A 17,218-nucleotide genomic window follows, 5' to 3' on the forward strand; every position below is an offset into this window, starting at 1 on the left:
TCTTCCACCTCTGCAACTCGAAGCCTCTGTCTTCATGCCAAAAGACTAGCTGAAGTTGAGCACAACTTCAGCTTCTCATGAATAACACCCTCAGTTGACATATCACCGGCAACGCAGCCTCGTACCACCAAGCTCTTTCCTGGGTTACTCTTGTATCTGCTTACAACTCCCACTGCATTAACAATATCCTACCCCTGCTGAAAGCCCTTTTCAACAAGTCCAGTTTTGTACCTCTTACTACCATCAAGTGCAGTCTTCACTTGGTACACTCACTTGTTGTGCAATGTCTTCTTCCTTGGTGGAAGTTCTGTCAGCTCTCAAGTCTGATTCTCTGGCAGGAAATTCGTCTCCTCCTTCTTGGTCAGCTCCCACTTGCTTAAAAATTTGCTTGAATTCTCATCTTGCAAGATTTCTTCAGAACTCTGTGGTTCTCCACCATTTGTCTGTACAAGGTCCGGTTTTTCTACCTCTGACACTCTACCACTTTTCAGGAAATTGAACTTCTTCTGCTTCCCCATAATGCACCTCTGACTCATGTGTCCTCACCTGAGTAAACCTTTTGCAAAGTCCATTTGCTCTTGTTATGGAATGCAATATCAACGTCTCTCATTCCCATCACGTCTAGAGATTTTCCATCAGCCAGATATACCTTCCCAAAGTTACCTGCAACATAATTTCGCATTAACTCCATACGGGAAGATGTATGGAAGAAAGCCCCTAAATCTAGTATCCGGTCATCAACAAAACTGTGAACTGCCAGAAATAGTGCATCCTGTGTTTCTTCAGTTACAAAATTAGCGCTACCATTCTCATTCTTCTTAGGATTCCTGCAGTTCCTTTTTATGTGGCCAGCCTTGCCACAATTCCAGCAGGTTGCCTGCTGACCTGACTTTAATTTTGATCTTTCACGATTTGAGTTTCTGTCTTGTGATCTCCCTCTGGAATCAACAATCAGTGTCAAACTCGAACTCGAGGTCTCACCAGAATCTTTCCTGTGCACCTCCTTAGCCAAAATCAAATCACGAATATCATCATATTTCAGCTTAAATTTACCTGCAGAACTACTAGTTGTCATCCTCATAGCTTCCCAACTATTTGACAATGAAGCCAACAATATCAGTGCACATATCTCATCATGAAAATCAATTTCAACAAGACAACAACTGATTTGTGATAGTGTTAAAATCATTCAGGTGTTTAGCAACAAACACACCTTCCACCATCTTCAAGTTGAATAACTTTTTCATCAAATGTAACTTGTTATTCGTCGATGACTTTTCATACATACCTGATAAAGCCGCTATGAGATCTGCAGTAGTCCTCTCATTGATGACGTTGTGGGCAATCAATCTCGACAAGGTTGATCGTATAATCCCCAGAACCTGTCGATCCAACAGTTTCCATTCCGTCTCGTCTATCTTTTCTGGTCGTTTTCCCAGTAACGGAAGATGAAGTTTCTTCTCATAAATGTAGTCATCTATCTGTATTCTCCAGTAAGCAAAATCTGGGTCATTTAACTTCTCGATCCCCGAGGTCATCACTTCGTCTCTGCTCATCGTTCCTTCTTATATTCGAACCAAAGCTCTGATACCTGTTGTTGTGAAAAACGACGACAATAAAGTGAAAAATGGAATGAGAAAAAATCGCACGCAGAAAAACACCAGAGCGACACACAGATTTACGTGGTTCAACAAATTTGCCTATGTCCACGGAGCTGCAGAGGATTTATTTTTTCGAGGAATTACACTGTCGAGCGCCTCGACATTTACAATAAAATCTATATTTTCTTCTCTCCCTTTCTCTCTCTCTCTCTTCCTCTCTTTCTCTTAGCTCTCAAGATGACATGGTTTGGTCTTGCTTGACTTGCATTTTGGTTTTAGCCAAGCCATAAAAGGCTATTTATAGAAACTAGGAGAGCGGTATGTGGGAGGTAGGTGAGCGGTAGGAGGGTGTGGTAGGTGAGCGGTAGGTGACATAAGCGGTAGGTGGGTGTGGTAGGTGAGCGGTAGGTGGCATATTAATTGAGAAGCTAATTAAATTCGGTGGACCGGGTTTTCACATTACCCAACAATATGTTGTGGAGGTAATGATCCAAAAGGGTGGGTGGGCATGCTGTGAAGTCAACGACCCAAATGATTGGTATGTCGTGGAGGCAGTAATCCGAAAGGGTGGGCGTGTTGTAGAGGTAGCAACTCAGAGGAGGAGTGTGTTGTGGAGGTCGTAACTCGAAAGGGTCGGCCCCAAAGAATGGGCATGCTGTGGAGGTAGTGATTCGAAAGGGGTGATGATCCTAACCTGGGAGAATTATACAAGTGTGAGTGCTCAAAGAAACACCCAAGGTGAGATGCACAGAGAGATACCCCCGAACAAGGATGCTAAGGTAGACACCCAAACATGTCACTTGAAAAGCATTTACAAGACAATGAATACATTTTTACATGTAATGAATACATTGTAGACATAAAGTAGGAATATTTTTCATGTGCGTGCAAAGAAAACATGTAATGTGATGCAATTGGTTGGTCGACTACGTCGTGGTGGTTAGTCGGACCAAAGAAACAGGTGAATCGATCTAGGGTGATCGATAAGACTTGAAAGAGTGGGTGATCAGCTCGGGAGGACCATTCAAACATAAAAGGATTGGGTGGCCAACGCGCGGCAGACAATCAAACCCAAAAGTTAGCGTGATCGACCCGAGATGGTAGATCGAACCCAAAGCTGGTGATTGACACGTAGCGATTGATCAAACCAAAAGGATTGGGTCATCTGTCAGGGGTAGCCGATGAAACCAAAATGATTGGGTGATCAATGTGTGACGACCGATCAAACTTGAAAATTAGGTGATCGATATGTAGCGGTCAATCGAAACCAAGGGATATGGTGATCGGCTCATAGCAGCTGATTGAACCTAAAGCGGGTGATCAACACGTAGCGGTCAATAAAACACTAAAGGTAGGGTGATTGGCCCGGGATGGCATATCAAACCCCAATGATTGGTTATTTGCGTCGAGGCGGCCAATAAAATTGAAGTTTTTGGTTAAATGAGAGAGATAAATGGTTTTAATTTGTTTTGTGCCAACTAGAAGCAATTTTAATTCTTTACCCTTATTCAAGTGTTATAGAGAATCGTTGGCCAATATTAGATTTAGTCTCTAAATCCTTGGTTAGGCTGGGAGTATACTGGCTCTCACTCTAGAGCTCCCACTTCCCTTCCCCTAAAGGGGTTAACTCTCGCTTTAGTTTTTGAACACTAAGACTAAATTGAGACTAAAGTGATGATTTTAGTCTGTCACCCTAGAATCTCCAATTCTTCGTCAAGTATTATATATTTCCTTATTTATTTGCACCAAATTCCATGAACAAAACACTCCTTCATCGAATGTGATTCTCACTTTGTTGTGAAACTCATACTCTATTTCCCGGATAATATGTTTCACAAAAAAATGTTAACATTTCAATTGGCCAAATCGAAAAGCAAATTAAGAACAGAGTGAAAAAATCATCACAATTTATTTTATATTTTAAAATTGACACATCCAAATTATCTCTTTATTTCACCATATCTCAGAGTAGGAAAAAAGACAAAAAAAACTACTCATACCTCATGAGAAAGATACGACAAAATACGAATTTCATAAATAAAAGAAAATTTATACAACAATAATAAACAAACACCACTTATCTTTAACTCTTTCTCAAAGCAAATCCCTTATAGCTCCTCTTTGACTCTTTCTCTCGTTACAAGACTCTTGATTCTCTCTTCGAAGATGCAGGGAAGAAGAAATTTCTCACTTGTATCCCTCTCCAACAACTCTTAAAGGAATCTTAGAGGAATTCACACTTAGACTCACCACACTACACAATACACACAATGAACACACTAAAGGAAAGTCAATGACACACTAGCAAACTCCTTTTACTGATCAATTTTCGCTTTAAATAGAGCATAATGCCAAATTTCCAAGAGGTGTATCAAACAACTCTTCAAAAAGCATACAAATTCGTCAAATCTGATAGTTTGAATTTCTCGTGCAGTCATACTCCTAGGATTTGAAGGGAACAAGCGTTCTCTAGTTGTCGCAACACTTCGGCTCACCCTAACCGTCGTCTCTCCACCATCGGAACAAATCTATTGCTATCCTGGTACATTATGTCCTCAACTCTCTCTGAGGGATGGTCCAACCTCCTCCCATTGTGCGTCGGGGCTCTCTCTCGAGGGAGGTTTTGTGCTTCTCGCTGAACATGTTCTCCTAAAGCCGTGGCTGCCTCTAGAGCTATGATAGCTTTAAGGACCTTTGCGAACTGTTTCAATATCTGATTCGTGATTTGAGTTCTCAAGGCCTGTAGCCCTCATTGCACGACCTCTTCTGCAAACTCACATTCTGCTTCTACTATATCTCTCAAGTTGGTATTGAGCTGCTGTTGTGCTCTTTTTTTTGTTGACAACATGGTTCCATTCTCATCCCACCTAAAATGATTTTGAATCCGAAAATGTCCGTGAATAGTGTCATAGAAAAAAAATAGATAATTATGAACAGTAAATAAAATGCAACATTTTTTCAAAGTTGACAATCTATTTATAAACCTAGGGTATGAGTTTTAAATTTTCAAGTATGTCATCTAATCATTTGTTTATGAGGAGATTTTTTTAGTACACTACATTTGCCAGGTACATTAAATGATAAATGAGCTTATACGATCAGAGAGAGTCCCGGTGATCGCTGGGTGCACTGTCGATCGTTTTCCTTTGATCCATCTTATCAGCTTTTAGTCGATCGTTGCACCTTAGTTTGACCAATTGAGGATGATCATCATACTTTTTAATGATTCGACCATAAAGTGCTCTTCTTGTTCTACAGTTTGTTGTTCGGTTGACACATTCCTCCATTTATTCCTCATTTACTTTAACCAATGTTAGACATATATATATATATATATATATATATAATATAAATCTACATGCATATCGCTTAATTCTTATATATTTATAAATTTATCTTCTAAAATTTAATTTTTATATTTATAATATTTTCTAAGAAAATTATGCAAAAAAAAGCTGTGGCTGTTTCGTCGGTAAACCGGTTAAGAAGCGGCGGTCCTGGTCGGGAACCGGTATTGCGGCGGTCCTGGAAATGGCCTCTGGCTTCGTCCGCCATTTCCGGAATGAGGCTGAATTTCCAGCATCTCTTCGCTCGCCATATAGGCGGATGGGCCATTTCTCCATGACCAAACTCCTCTTAAACCAGCGGCGTCTCTCGTCCACCGTATTTTTTTCATTGTCTTTACACATCCAATACATAAGTTTCTCTTCCCCAGCTCACCATTTCCCTACCGTCGTATTCGCTCTCTCCCTCTTTCTCTCCCTGCCTCTATTTTACCATCGTCCCCCCTTCCGGTCTTTCGCTCTTGTGTCGGGCTGAAATGGAGAAGTTAGGGGGGAAGCATGCGCCGAGGGGGCATGCAATTGCCTTGTTCTGCATTGCGCTGCTCGGCATCGGCTTTGTTGGTGACAACCTGTGGAGGTTTTCGTCTCGGATCTCATCTTTCGATCCTTTCTCCCAGCTGCCTACGACGATGCAGCGCGCCGTTGGTCTCGGCTTGACCGACAACAACAAGGTAAGGTTAATCGCGACTGCTTTAATAAAAATGCTGGTATTTTTCCCATTTAATTTCTTTGAGAAATGCAGTTTTGTTTCTGATAGAGTTGGAATGTTAGAGATTTTGGGTTCGTCTCATTTATTCCCTCACAACTAAACTCTCGCACTTATAAATACAAATACAATGACTGGAAAACAATCATCATCCAATCAAATCTCTAATGGTCCGAACGCGGATTTTTTATTTTTATCGTGATTGCTCAATTTGCTATTCTCGATCACATCTTGTTCGTGATTTCTTGATTTTTGATTCTCAATTAACTTCCGTTCGTGAATCGTGAAATTCCAGGCGTTCAAAATGGGGCGGCGTTTTCTTTGTCATCACCAGGCTTTTCCCCACAGTTGTTTGGGTCAAATCTGTAATGTCATATTTCTAACAGAGATTGGTTTTAGTAAGTTTCCATAATCGAATCAATCTGCAAAAAACATGAAAATTACGCTAGGAGCAATGGAGCATGATGGTCATGTTGCTTGGATATTATTGCCTTTATGCTGAAATAGTAAAGGAAAATGACATGACAACTAATGCCGTGAAATTCACTAAAGCTATTCACCCACTAAGAATGCACTCAATATTGAATTCACCAAGAGAAGTTCTTCATTTAGAACTGGTCCTCAACATGATACCCATCAGGAATTCTCAATTTCAGGACAACTGATGGCTAGACAGGCTTACATATTTTACAAAAATTAATTTTTTTAAAAACCAGATTTATAATTTTACTATGATTGCCCAAGTGTAGCCATTCATTTAGCCCATGATCAACTACTTTTACCCGCCTCTTGTTTCACTTCCATCGTGCAAAAGGTGTCATGGCTATCTAGTCATTTGGTTGTGTCCGCATTGCTGAGTCCAGCCAAAAGTAAGGGACACTTGAAATATTAATGATTTTTTATGATATGTTGGAGACATGCATTTATTTTATTTCCAAGCTTCAGTCTTCTCCGGCATTTTGATCAGTTTGGTAACGATCATCTGATTCTTTTTTTGTTTTATTCTTGTGTTGCAGCTAAATACAAAAATCAAGGCTGACCATATGACACCTACAAAATACTTTAATGCAACATTTGCCGATTTAGAAGCACCACATTTAGAATGGGAGGAGATGCCATCAGCACCTGTACCTCGTCTAGATGGGGCTGCTATACAAATTAAAAATCTTTTCTATGTTTTTGCTGGATATGGTACTATAGACTATGTAAGAATTGTACTGCTTTCCTTTCTAATAACCTTATGGTGATGTTAAATTTCATACTTTAAGAGTGCTGGGCTTCAAATGAACTTGTTTTTTTTATTTCTTTAATTATGCACTTTAATATTATTTTATTTTATTTTGGATATTGGATGATATCATGATCTTATTAATGTAAAAAATGTAGCCTAATGATTACAAATAATGCTAAAAGATTAAAAGTAATTAAAGTTATTTTTTGAAGTATTTTGTATGCTATTCATGCTAACGCGCAAATAAAAAGGAATCAACAAGAAGCAAGATAATTAGTAACTGCCTTAGATGCAAATAAAAACCAAGGAATTAGGTGACTGAAAGGGTGAAAAGCACTAATCCTACGATTATTGAAACAGCTAGATCTTATCACCAATTTCTTGTAGATATTTTGGAACAAGTATTTGATAGATCATCATTCATCAAAAAGTTGACTACCACCACTTATTTCTCTCGAAGTGAGAAGATAATTATGGACAAGACAAAGAAAGTAAGCAGTAAATTGAAGGAAAAGAGAAGAAACAAAATTGGAAAGTCACAATTTCACCAGTACTCTACAAGTTCCACACCAGAAATAAGGGTTTCATATTCATGGCAAAGAAAACTTATTTCTTGAGAAGGTTACTTTGACAATATTGTAACCTGAATAAAAAATTAACTCCAATGCTTATACCTACTAATAACTATTTAGGAATCCTCAAACAATTTGGAGGGAGATCTCACATGATTGGGCTAGATAGAGACTTTTTGTGTGCTAGACTCCTTGTACTATTTGTGCAATAAAACAAACGGCGAGGGCTAACATGCTATGCATTGAAGTTCAGACATCAAGCTAGGAAAACATGTTTTTAGTATGTAGCATATGTTTTTTCTGCATGTTGTGAATCGGAATGTACCTTATGTTCCAAAATGCCTGCAAATTATGTTTTGCTATAAACAATGAAGCATTATTTTCTTTATTAAGATCCAATCCAGGCATTTAGACCTAGATGCATATGACTATAAGCACCATTTAAATCCTATAACTTTAAAGTCTAATGTTGGAGCATAACCACCCCCACCAAATGGAACAACGCCATAACAAAATTATTTTTTCTTGTATGATAACCCTAAATACTTGCCATAGTTAAATCCTAAATATTGATTTAGATGGTCAGTTTTGAAATACCAAATTAGATATATAGGCCACATAAGAGAAGATTGTCATTTCCTAATTGATGTAGATCACTAGTCACGGAAGAGTTGTCAATCACTAATTACATATCCCAAATTGTAAAAAAAAATTTAAGAACAACACGGAGTGGTAGTTGGAAAAGGCGATAAGAAGAAATAAAAGGGAAAAAGAATGAATTAGAAGGGAGAGAGAGTAAGATAAATAACATGTTGCAGTTTCACCTATTCTATTCATGCCACACGCTTAGACATCCATGAACAAGAAGTTTGTTTCCTTAAAGAAAAAGTCATACATTTAAAATGACTTGGTTAGAGAAGTTAAGAAGTACATATGAGATCATATACATGTTGATGACCCTATGAGAATTAACCAAAATTAAGATAATGGGGTCCGCATATGACCCATGCCACACGCTTAGACATCCATGAACAAGAAGTTCATGTTGATGACCCTATGAGAATTAACCAGAATTAAGATAATGGGGTCCGCATATGACATATTAAAAGGGTAAGTCTATTTCATGAGTGGTCTTGGTATAGGTCTATATAAATGGACCCTGTCTTAATAAGGGTTTGGTAGCATACTTAATAAGATTTAGCCATAGATTTAATTTGAATCCAACCAAAATCCAAAAATAAAAATAAACACTCCATTAAATAAAATTTTTACTCATTCCGTCTCTTTTTATCGCATTCCTTCTCATTTATGATGTAAATCAAAATTTAATAAATCTGACTGCGAGGCGAATTAACAATTTATTCTACCATCGCTCGCGAGCTCCATCTCCGTCGTACAAATTTATTGGATTGATTTGATAAATCCTATTTAACATAAATCCAGGTTGTAACCAAACACTTTCTTGGAGGGATTGGCCTAAATGAATTTCATGTTTGCCCCTTAGCTCATTTACGATTTATAAACCTATTTAAATCACCCCCCAAGCACCTCACAATAGCACAATAAGCTTGGCAACCATTGGCTATTAACATGATTCAGCCAAGATTTGATTAGGTCTAGCTGCTTATAGGCGAGATCTGATTTGTTAAGCAGATGAAATGTCTCTATCAACAACACTATGTTATACTATGTAAAATATGCGTTAGCGTTAACGCATATGCTAACGTACTCCAACTGGCAAGACGGAAAAAAATTTTCTCATATTATAAGTTGGAATGTATCATTTATTCTTAGTGACCAAATGGTATGTTCACTTGTAGAGAGCCAAATGTGATTTTCTTTGCTAAGCTCTAATGAATGTATATCCATGCTACCAAAATAATGATTTAACTATTTCAAACTACAATTTAAATATTGTTCATATCCAGTGTATAATTTCCAGTGCATAGTTTCCACACTGATACTTTGTTGCGGTGCGGAGGGATTGATTTAAGCAACCTTATGTGTTTAGCATTTGTAGCCTAGGACCTTCAAAATATTAAAAAAAAAGAAACTTCTTCAGACTTGCCCTCAAACGTCAAACTAAATAGAAAAAACAGTTATCCTCAATTCAAGGATTAAATCTTGTTTCAGTTCTACTGATTGTAGACTTATGATGACTGTAAGCTTGAAACCCTGCATCAGATGTGGCAGCTAAACTAAAATGTGTGGTGACTGATGAGTAAACAAATAAATTGAATTCTGGAAATGCACCTTTTGTAAAGAAAATGGTTTCATTGAAAATCTTATCTATTTATTAAACTTCTATACTTCGGAAATATAGTTGTTGGCATTGCAATCTGATTTGCATTTCTGGAGTATCCTCCATCAAACTTAGGATATATAATTTGGTTATTACAATAATGATTCTACTCTATCAGCTGCTTTAAATCGTTTTTAATGAAATTGAATTTTTATGCTTTTTAGTGATATTCCATTATGCCTCAGAATACCTGTCATCTGAATAAGGATTTAAAGTTTTCTATGATTATTGAAATTTGCACTTTAGAGCAGTTATTGTTGCCAAATATAGTGCTTACTAATATTAGCTTAATCTCTTTCTTCATTTTAGGTGCATTCTCACGTGGACATTTATAATTTCTCAGATAATACATGGTGTGATAGGTTTAATATGCCCGAAGAAATGGCTAACTCTCACTTAGGAATGGCTACAGATGGCCGATATGTTTATGCTGTGACTGGCCAATATGGTCCACAATGTAGAGGCCCTACAGCTCGCTGCTTTGTGCTAGACACACAGACAAAAAAGTGGCATGACTTGCCCTCCTTACCTGCCCCTAGGTATTTTTCATATGGAAATAGGATTGGATACTTTAAAGTTTTTTGCTGAATCATTTTTATGATAAAGGGTGCATTCTGTGTTGAAATAAATGTTTACAATTTAAAGAAACTCTTTATTTTCACAGTACTTTCTTTTTCGCTAAAAGAATCCTCTTTTTTTCAATTAATAAAGTCCTCTGGAACTTCATTATTTTTTTCACGTGGTCAGAAATGGCTTACCCTGTAAATAGCTTATCTATTGCTTATGCAGCATATTTTCAGTCTATGATGCCATCATTTTCAGGTATGCTCCAGCCACTCAACTTTGGAGGGGAAGGCTCCATGTCATGGGTGGTAGTAAGGAGAACCGCCATACTCCTGGCTTGGATCATTGGAGTCTGGCAGTAAAAGATGGAAGGCCATTAGAGAAAGAGTGGCGGACTGAGATACCAATACCACGTGGTGGTCCACATAGGTTTGCTTGTTATTTGTGTTGTTTTAAAGTTTTACTCTTCATGCATAACGGATACAGCTTCTTAAAATTTCTTCCCTTCTTAGTTTTTGTGTCATCAACATTTTTGATGCTTGCTTATTGAATCTTTAACCTTTCAATACCTCATGGGACGGTTACAATTAAGTCTTGCAACAAAATGATTATAGCTGTTTTATCATTGAACTGCCCAATATATGAGCGAGTTTATCCTTTATATCATATGTTAATGCAAATTGTTTTTCAACCAGGTCCTGTGTTGTTGCTAAGGATCAACTGTTTGTTATTGGTGGGCAAGAGGGTGATTTTATGGCCAAGCCTGGATCTCCCATTTTTAAGTGTTCCAGACGTCATGAGGTATAGATGGAAACTTACATTTCTCATAGATACTTCATGAATTGCTTTTGCTTCCGGTCTTACTTCTTTATTGAATTGGTTGCCTTTTTGGATCAGATTGTTGATAATATTTTGCATGTCAGGATAAAGCTGTAAATTATGTATATCTAAGTATTCATCTGCAATTTCTTCTAATTTGATAAGAATCATTTATTTCTCCAATTGGCAAAATGCGAGATACATGCATGCATTCAGACAAACACGCACGCACACATACATACTCACACATACAAATATATAGATGCGCGCGTGAGCGCACACACGCACACAATATATATCTAATATATTAAGTAGAAAGAAAGATACATATACAACGTGTGGGAGGGCCCAAACATGGCTCCCTGCCCACAAAAAAACCACAAATCGTTGCAAAACTAGAAAAAACCAGAAAAATACATTATATACTTAAAAAAAAAACCTGACAGTGTCAAAATACATAGTATCAGGTGGCTAGAGAGCGACCGAATTTGGTCTTGCCTCTGCCTCTAGTTCTAGGAAAGGAGCAAGCTAGTAAGCTGGTTATATATAGTAAGCTAGTAAGCTAGTAAGCTGCTCTAGTTCTAGGGAAGGAGTCAGCTAATAAATTAGTGATATGAGTGTCATTGCCAATAGTAACCAATGTATCATCTAATAAATTCCGGAGCTTGAGTCTGCCTCCATTCTTCTTCTTCCTCTTGGAATAGACCCATCATTCCTCATCTGAAGATTGGCCTCTTACGAAGAATCAATTTGATGGGGTGGTAGAGCTGAAGCAGAAGGAATATCAACCATAGTACTCACAATAGGTTCTAACATATGTGACGTATGAGTTGTCTCTACACCGGATACTTCCTGAAGAAGTGGAGCTGCGAGGCTCTCTTGATTATCAGTCTAAACACTTTCATTTGTAGGTAATAGTCCATCAGTATTGTTTTCTATGAGGTTTGAATGTGCCAACATCACATCCCTCGCAGTAACAGTAAAAGAAGTGTCATGAGGGGGGTCCTCAGGGGCAACAAACACCACCTGTCTGGTAGTATCCTCCCCAGGTGGAACTAAAATGTCCAGAGCAGTGGGGTTAGACCCATCCTTATTCACTTGAACCTTAGTTTTCAAATTAGGAAGGAGCTTGTAGCATTTATCAAGGATATGACCAAACATCTTATAGAGGGTACAATATGGGGGTCTGTGTTCCAAGAAGATTTGTTGCCAATATCCATTGTGGGTTGTGCCCAATCAGACTTCAGTAACATCTGGTAAAGTAATATCCCTTTCCACAAGTATTATGGCCACCGAGGGTCTGATTAGGTTGAAAGTAGACAGATCTAGCTTCAAAGGATCCCCTAGGATGACCCTGATAGAGTTGAGAACCTAATGGTGAAAAAAATGCAGCTTGAGACCAGGTAAATTAAACCATACCGGTATAGTGGGAGTTTCATGATTTGGGTCGAAATCAGGAGACGACTTGAGTAACTTCATAGCTTTTCTTGCGATATTAAGATATTTCTTGGAGAAAATTCTGGTGTAGTCCTTAGTCATTATTAGTTGGATCTACACATGTCTACCATCCATAAATCTCACCTTCCACTTGCCTACTGACTTAAGATTATCTACGCTCTTTCTGATAACCTCCATGGGTGGGCGTCCCCACTGAAATTTTCTAATGAGAGCTTGAATTTTTTTGTCAGGGTAGAAATTTATGAGTCAGAGAAAAAAATTGTTGTTTTCCTACCTTTCTTACTTTTTTTTTCTTAACAAAAGGACAATCATCGCGACATTCTTTATAGTTTGAGGGGAATACCGCCACGGACTCCACCTGAGGGTTTCTCACCAAATGGGCAAAGGAAGCCTTTGTCGGTTCAGTAAAAGAAGAAGGAAGTGCAATCAGAACAACCTGCTATCACCTGCAGTGAGAAATTTGCGTCGGGCTGGAGAGAAAGGCGCAGAAACAAAGCAGAAGATCGGGCCGGAGAAACACTGGCGCAGGCAGCAGAGCTACACGCCGACGCAAAAGCCGCGGATTGCAGCTCGATGAGGTCGACGCTCGACGCAGAAGCTCACGTCGTTGTTGACGATTGCCGAAAATGAAACGATCCTCTGCCGACACGTTAGTGCTAGCGGCTGAGGCGAAGACTTCTTCCTTCAGTCGAATCCTAAGATGCGCCACGAGTGCTATCTTCCCCGTTTATATATATATATAACATATATATATATATATATATATATACATATATATATATATACATATATATATATATATATACACATATATATATACATACTACATACATAGATCGGTACATACGTACACACATAGATATATGTACATACATACGTATATATATATATACATACATACACACATATATGTGGATACATCTATATATATACATATTTATATGTACGTATGTATGTATATATCTATGTATATGTATGTATGTATGTCTGTATGCATATATATTTGTGTGTGTGTGTGTGTATAATATGTGGTATCTTCCTTGGATTTGATTTTGCTAAAGCTAGTAAGAAGATTACTCCCATTAATCTTTCCCCTCCATTTATATATATATGTATGTATGTACATATATCTATGTGTGTACGTATGTACCGGTCTATGTATGTAGTATATATATATATAGAGAGAGAGAGATATATATATATATACATACTACATACATAGATCGGTACATACGTACACACATAGATATATGTACATACATACGTATATATATATATACATACATACACACATATATGTGGATACATCTATATATATACATATTTATATGTACGTATGTATGTATATATCTATGTATATGTATGTATGTATGTCTGTATGCATATATATTTGTGTGTGTGTGTGTGTATAATATGTGGTATCTTCCTTGGATTTGATTTTGCTAAAGCTAGTAAGAAGATTACTCCCATTAATCTTTCCCCTCCATTTAATATATATACTACATACATAGACCGGTACATACGTACACACATAGATATATGTACATACATACATATATATACATATGTATATATATATACATACATACACACATATATGTGGATACAGCTATATATATACATATTTATATGTACGTATGTATGTATATATCTATGTATATGTATGTATGTATGTTTGTATGCATATATATTTGTGTGTGTGTGTGTATAATATTTGGTATCTTCCTTGGATTTGATTTTGCTAAAGGTAGTAAGAAGATTACTCCCATTAATCTTTCCCCTCCATTCCTACTCTCTAACGGTTGCAAACTTTTTCTTATAGCAGCCTCTCTAATCCCAAAAGTAACTCTCTTCCCACTCTTATTCTCACTGACTCACTCCCAGATACTTGGCCTGTTAGCCCATAACCACGCCACCAACTCTTCCTCCTCGTCCGGCTTAACGCCACCAACTCTTCCTTCTCCAATGGCTAACCACCATAGGCTATTGTTATCCTTTATGATTAACAAATCTTTACCATCTTCCTCACTTTGTGATGATGGCATCATTTTGGCAGCATAGTGAAGTTCCTGTAGCAAGTCTATTCTTGATTCTTCCCTCTATCCTCTTGGTTTCTAGATTGATTGCACTCTACTTAGGTTGATTGGCTTTTCTCTCATTTTATTTTAACTGAGTTTTTTGCTTTTGAACATTAAAGATCGCTACATCGCACCCATTTTTGGTGCTACGGCATGGTAGGATGGGCTCAATTATGCATGGCCATGGCACAAATGTATGCTACTTACGCCGAGGTCAACATCATTACTGATTTTGCACTTGAATCTGCTACTATTTTAATATATTGGTCATTCTTGTCTTGCTTGAGTCTGATTTGCTGTTGTTATCCACTTGCACTATTTGTTCTGCTGCTTTGGCCATTGGAATTTGCTACATTGTTGCTGCCTTCAAATTTCACTGCAATGCTATTGTTTTTAAAATGCTATCCTGTTTTTTGAACTGCTTCACTTCCTAAACATTTTTGTGCGGCCGTTTTTTGCTGCTGGTTCGATGTGAAAATTTTGTTTGAGTAGTTGTAATTGAGAGAAAACCTTTGTAAATAGGAACGATTCATTGATGATTCACGACTTTATTTAGCATATCTATTTAGGATGTTTATTTGGCAAGATAATTCATCTACATCCTCCCTATGATATTCATTAATATAGAAGCTTCTAATGGTGTTGATTGGTAATTCTTTTGATTGCGATGATGCCCTACTAAGCTCCATTTCAAACCGCCTTATGTTTTACTTGGTTATATTCTTTTTCTTTTTCTGCTGTAGCCGTGCTCTCATTTTAACAAGGACCTCGTCATTTCTTTGCTTTACCTCTGTAAACGACGACCTTTTGAAGAGTGACGGTTTTATAACTTGTGGCAATAGTTATCAAGCATGGCTGCTACCCATATTATAGCCCATGCCATCAAGCCCATAGTTATAGAATGGACTGAAGTGATATACTTGATGACAGCTCAATACTCATTCATTATGACTCACATATGTTTTTCTATTTAGGTATTTGAAAAAGTTTGAATAACATTTTTAAAACTTGACATACACACGAACAAACTTTAATATGCCTTGTTCTTTTAAATTCACGAGCATGCTCGTTTTTGTTTAACTAGTAGCTCGCTAAGAATATGGTAAAATGCTCATTTAATGATGATTTAGTTATTTTTTGCAGACTTCTTCGTTATTATTATCTACTTCTTATATTTTATGCACTTTAAATGTTATTAATATTATTAAAAGTATAAGATATTAAAGTATGAGCAGATAGAAGTAAGACAGGTTAACTATTTAATTAAGGTTTTTTATTAAAATTTATAATAAAATATTTTAAAAACTACTAGGTATATAGGTCTGAAATCTAGTTTTAATTTTTAAAGACATATATCGAAATGAGTTTAATAAATAACTAATTTTGCTATTCATAAAGCAGGAAAAATAATGCCGAGTGAATTATTTCTAAATTTGGTATTAATCTATATGGTTATTAATATGACAATATTTAATCACTTAGCATCCTACATGTAGTTAGGTCTATTCAAACTTGATTATGGTTTGAATTTGTTGAGAAGATTAATAATTAAGTTTGAACAAAATAGTGAAACTTGGAAGCTATGTCTGAATTTGATTAAAAAAAAAGAGCGAGCTTTATAACATATAATTCAGTCCAACTTTCTTCGTTTAGTCTTAAATTACAACCAAGGAAGATGATGAGGAAAAGACTGAGTGTAGGAACCAATGTAACTTGATGCTTACGCCACATTCTAGTTGAGAGTTATGGACTGTATTGATTTCATTACGAAGAAAGATTCACTTAGGATTGATGTGATAGAAAAAAGAAAAAACGGATCAAATCCTTGTACCTGAAATTCTGAGAACATAAATTCACTGTGGTTACTGGTTAGTGATCTGCCATTATTCTCCCTCAACCCAAGCCTACTGTTTCTTTCTTCTAATCTTCTTTCCTTTGACCTCCTGAACTAATTCTGTTAATCTTTGTCTTAATGTTACAAGGCACTAAAACAAATTGTTGTTTGAAATCTTATTTACTAAATTGACGATCATTCCTGTATAACTTCCAGAGCAGATCGTAGAACTATAGATGGAGTGCATGAACTCGTGAATCGGCTTGATAAATTATGTAGGAACTTAAGGTGTTGGCATTCGACTATTGTTGATGACAAATTTTCCATATTTAATTACAAAGACTTGCCAGTTTTCCTTGACAGAATGTGATGGACATCTCTCCCACCCTTAAATCACTGTCAAGTGGCACGTGCACTCTACATACTAACAATTATGCTGTCATTCTTTGTTAATGTTATACCAATGCTTATCATTGTCAATTGATATCTACTTCTGATCTCTGTTGACCTCATTTTTAGTGAGGTCTTAGTCTCCTACTCTTAGAACCTAGGATTTAGCTTTAGGAGTTCTTATTGACCATCCTAGCGGACTAGCAATGGAGCCCACCTCCCGTAGAACTTCAAGCCAATTCTTGACTCATTTTTGTGAAGAACTCGCATAAGTGGTTCCAAGCACTCAACTTCTAGTTGTAAGGGCTAAGGACCAACA

General features: G+C 37.0%; 1 protein-coding gene across 1 annotated transcript in view; it reads left to right on the top strand.

The window, feature by feature from the left end:
- Positions 1–5,095: 5,095 nt before the first annotated feature.
- LOC110022414 (kelch repeat-containing protein At3g27220-like) overlaps positions 5,096–17,218 on the top strand; it is a gene marked incomplete at its 3' end in the record, with an annotated part of 17,709 nt that continues 5,586 nt past the window's right edge. Inside the window, 5 exon segments of the mRNA XM_020721342.1 lie at positions 5,096–5,616; positions 6,668–6,856; positions 10,066–10,295; positions 10,579–10,749; positions 11,016–11,121. Of these exon segments, the coding sequence (XP_020577001.1) occupies positions 5,422–5,616; positions 6,668–6,856; positions 10,066–10,295; positions 10,579–10,749; positions 11,016–11,121 (891 nt within the window). The 5' untranslated portion in view covers positions 5,096–5,421.

Source organism: Phalaenopsis equestris, unplaced genomic scaffold (genome assembly GCF_001263595.1).
Source record: "Phalaenopsis equestris unplaced genomic scaffold, ASM126359v1 Scaffold000188, whole genome shotgun sequence".
Lineage (NCBI taxonomy): Eukaryota > Viridiplantae > Streptophyta > Magnoliopsida > Asparagales > Orchidaceae > Phalaenopsis > Phalaenopsis equestris.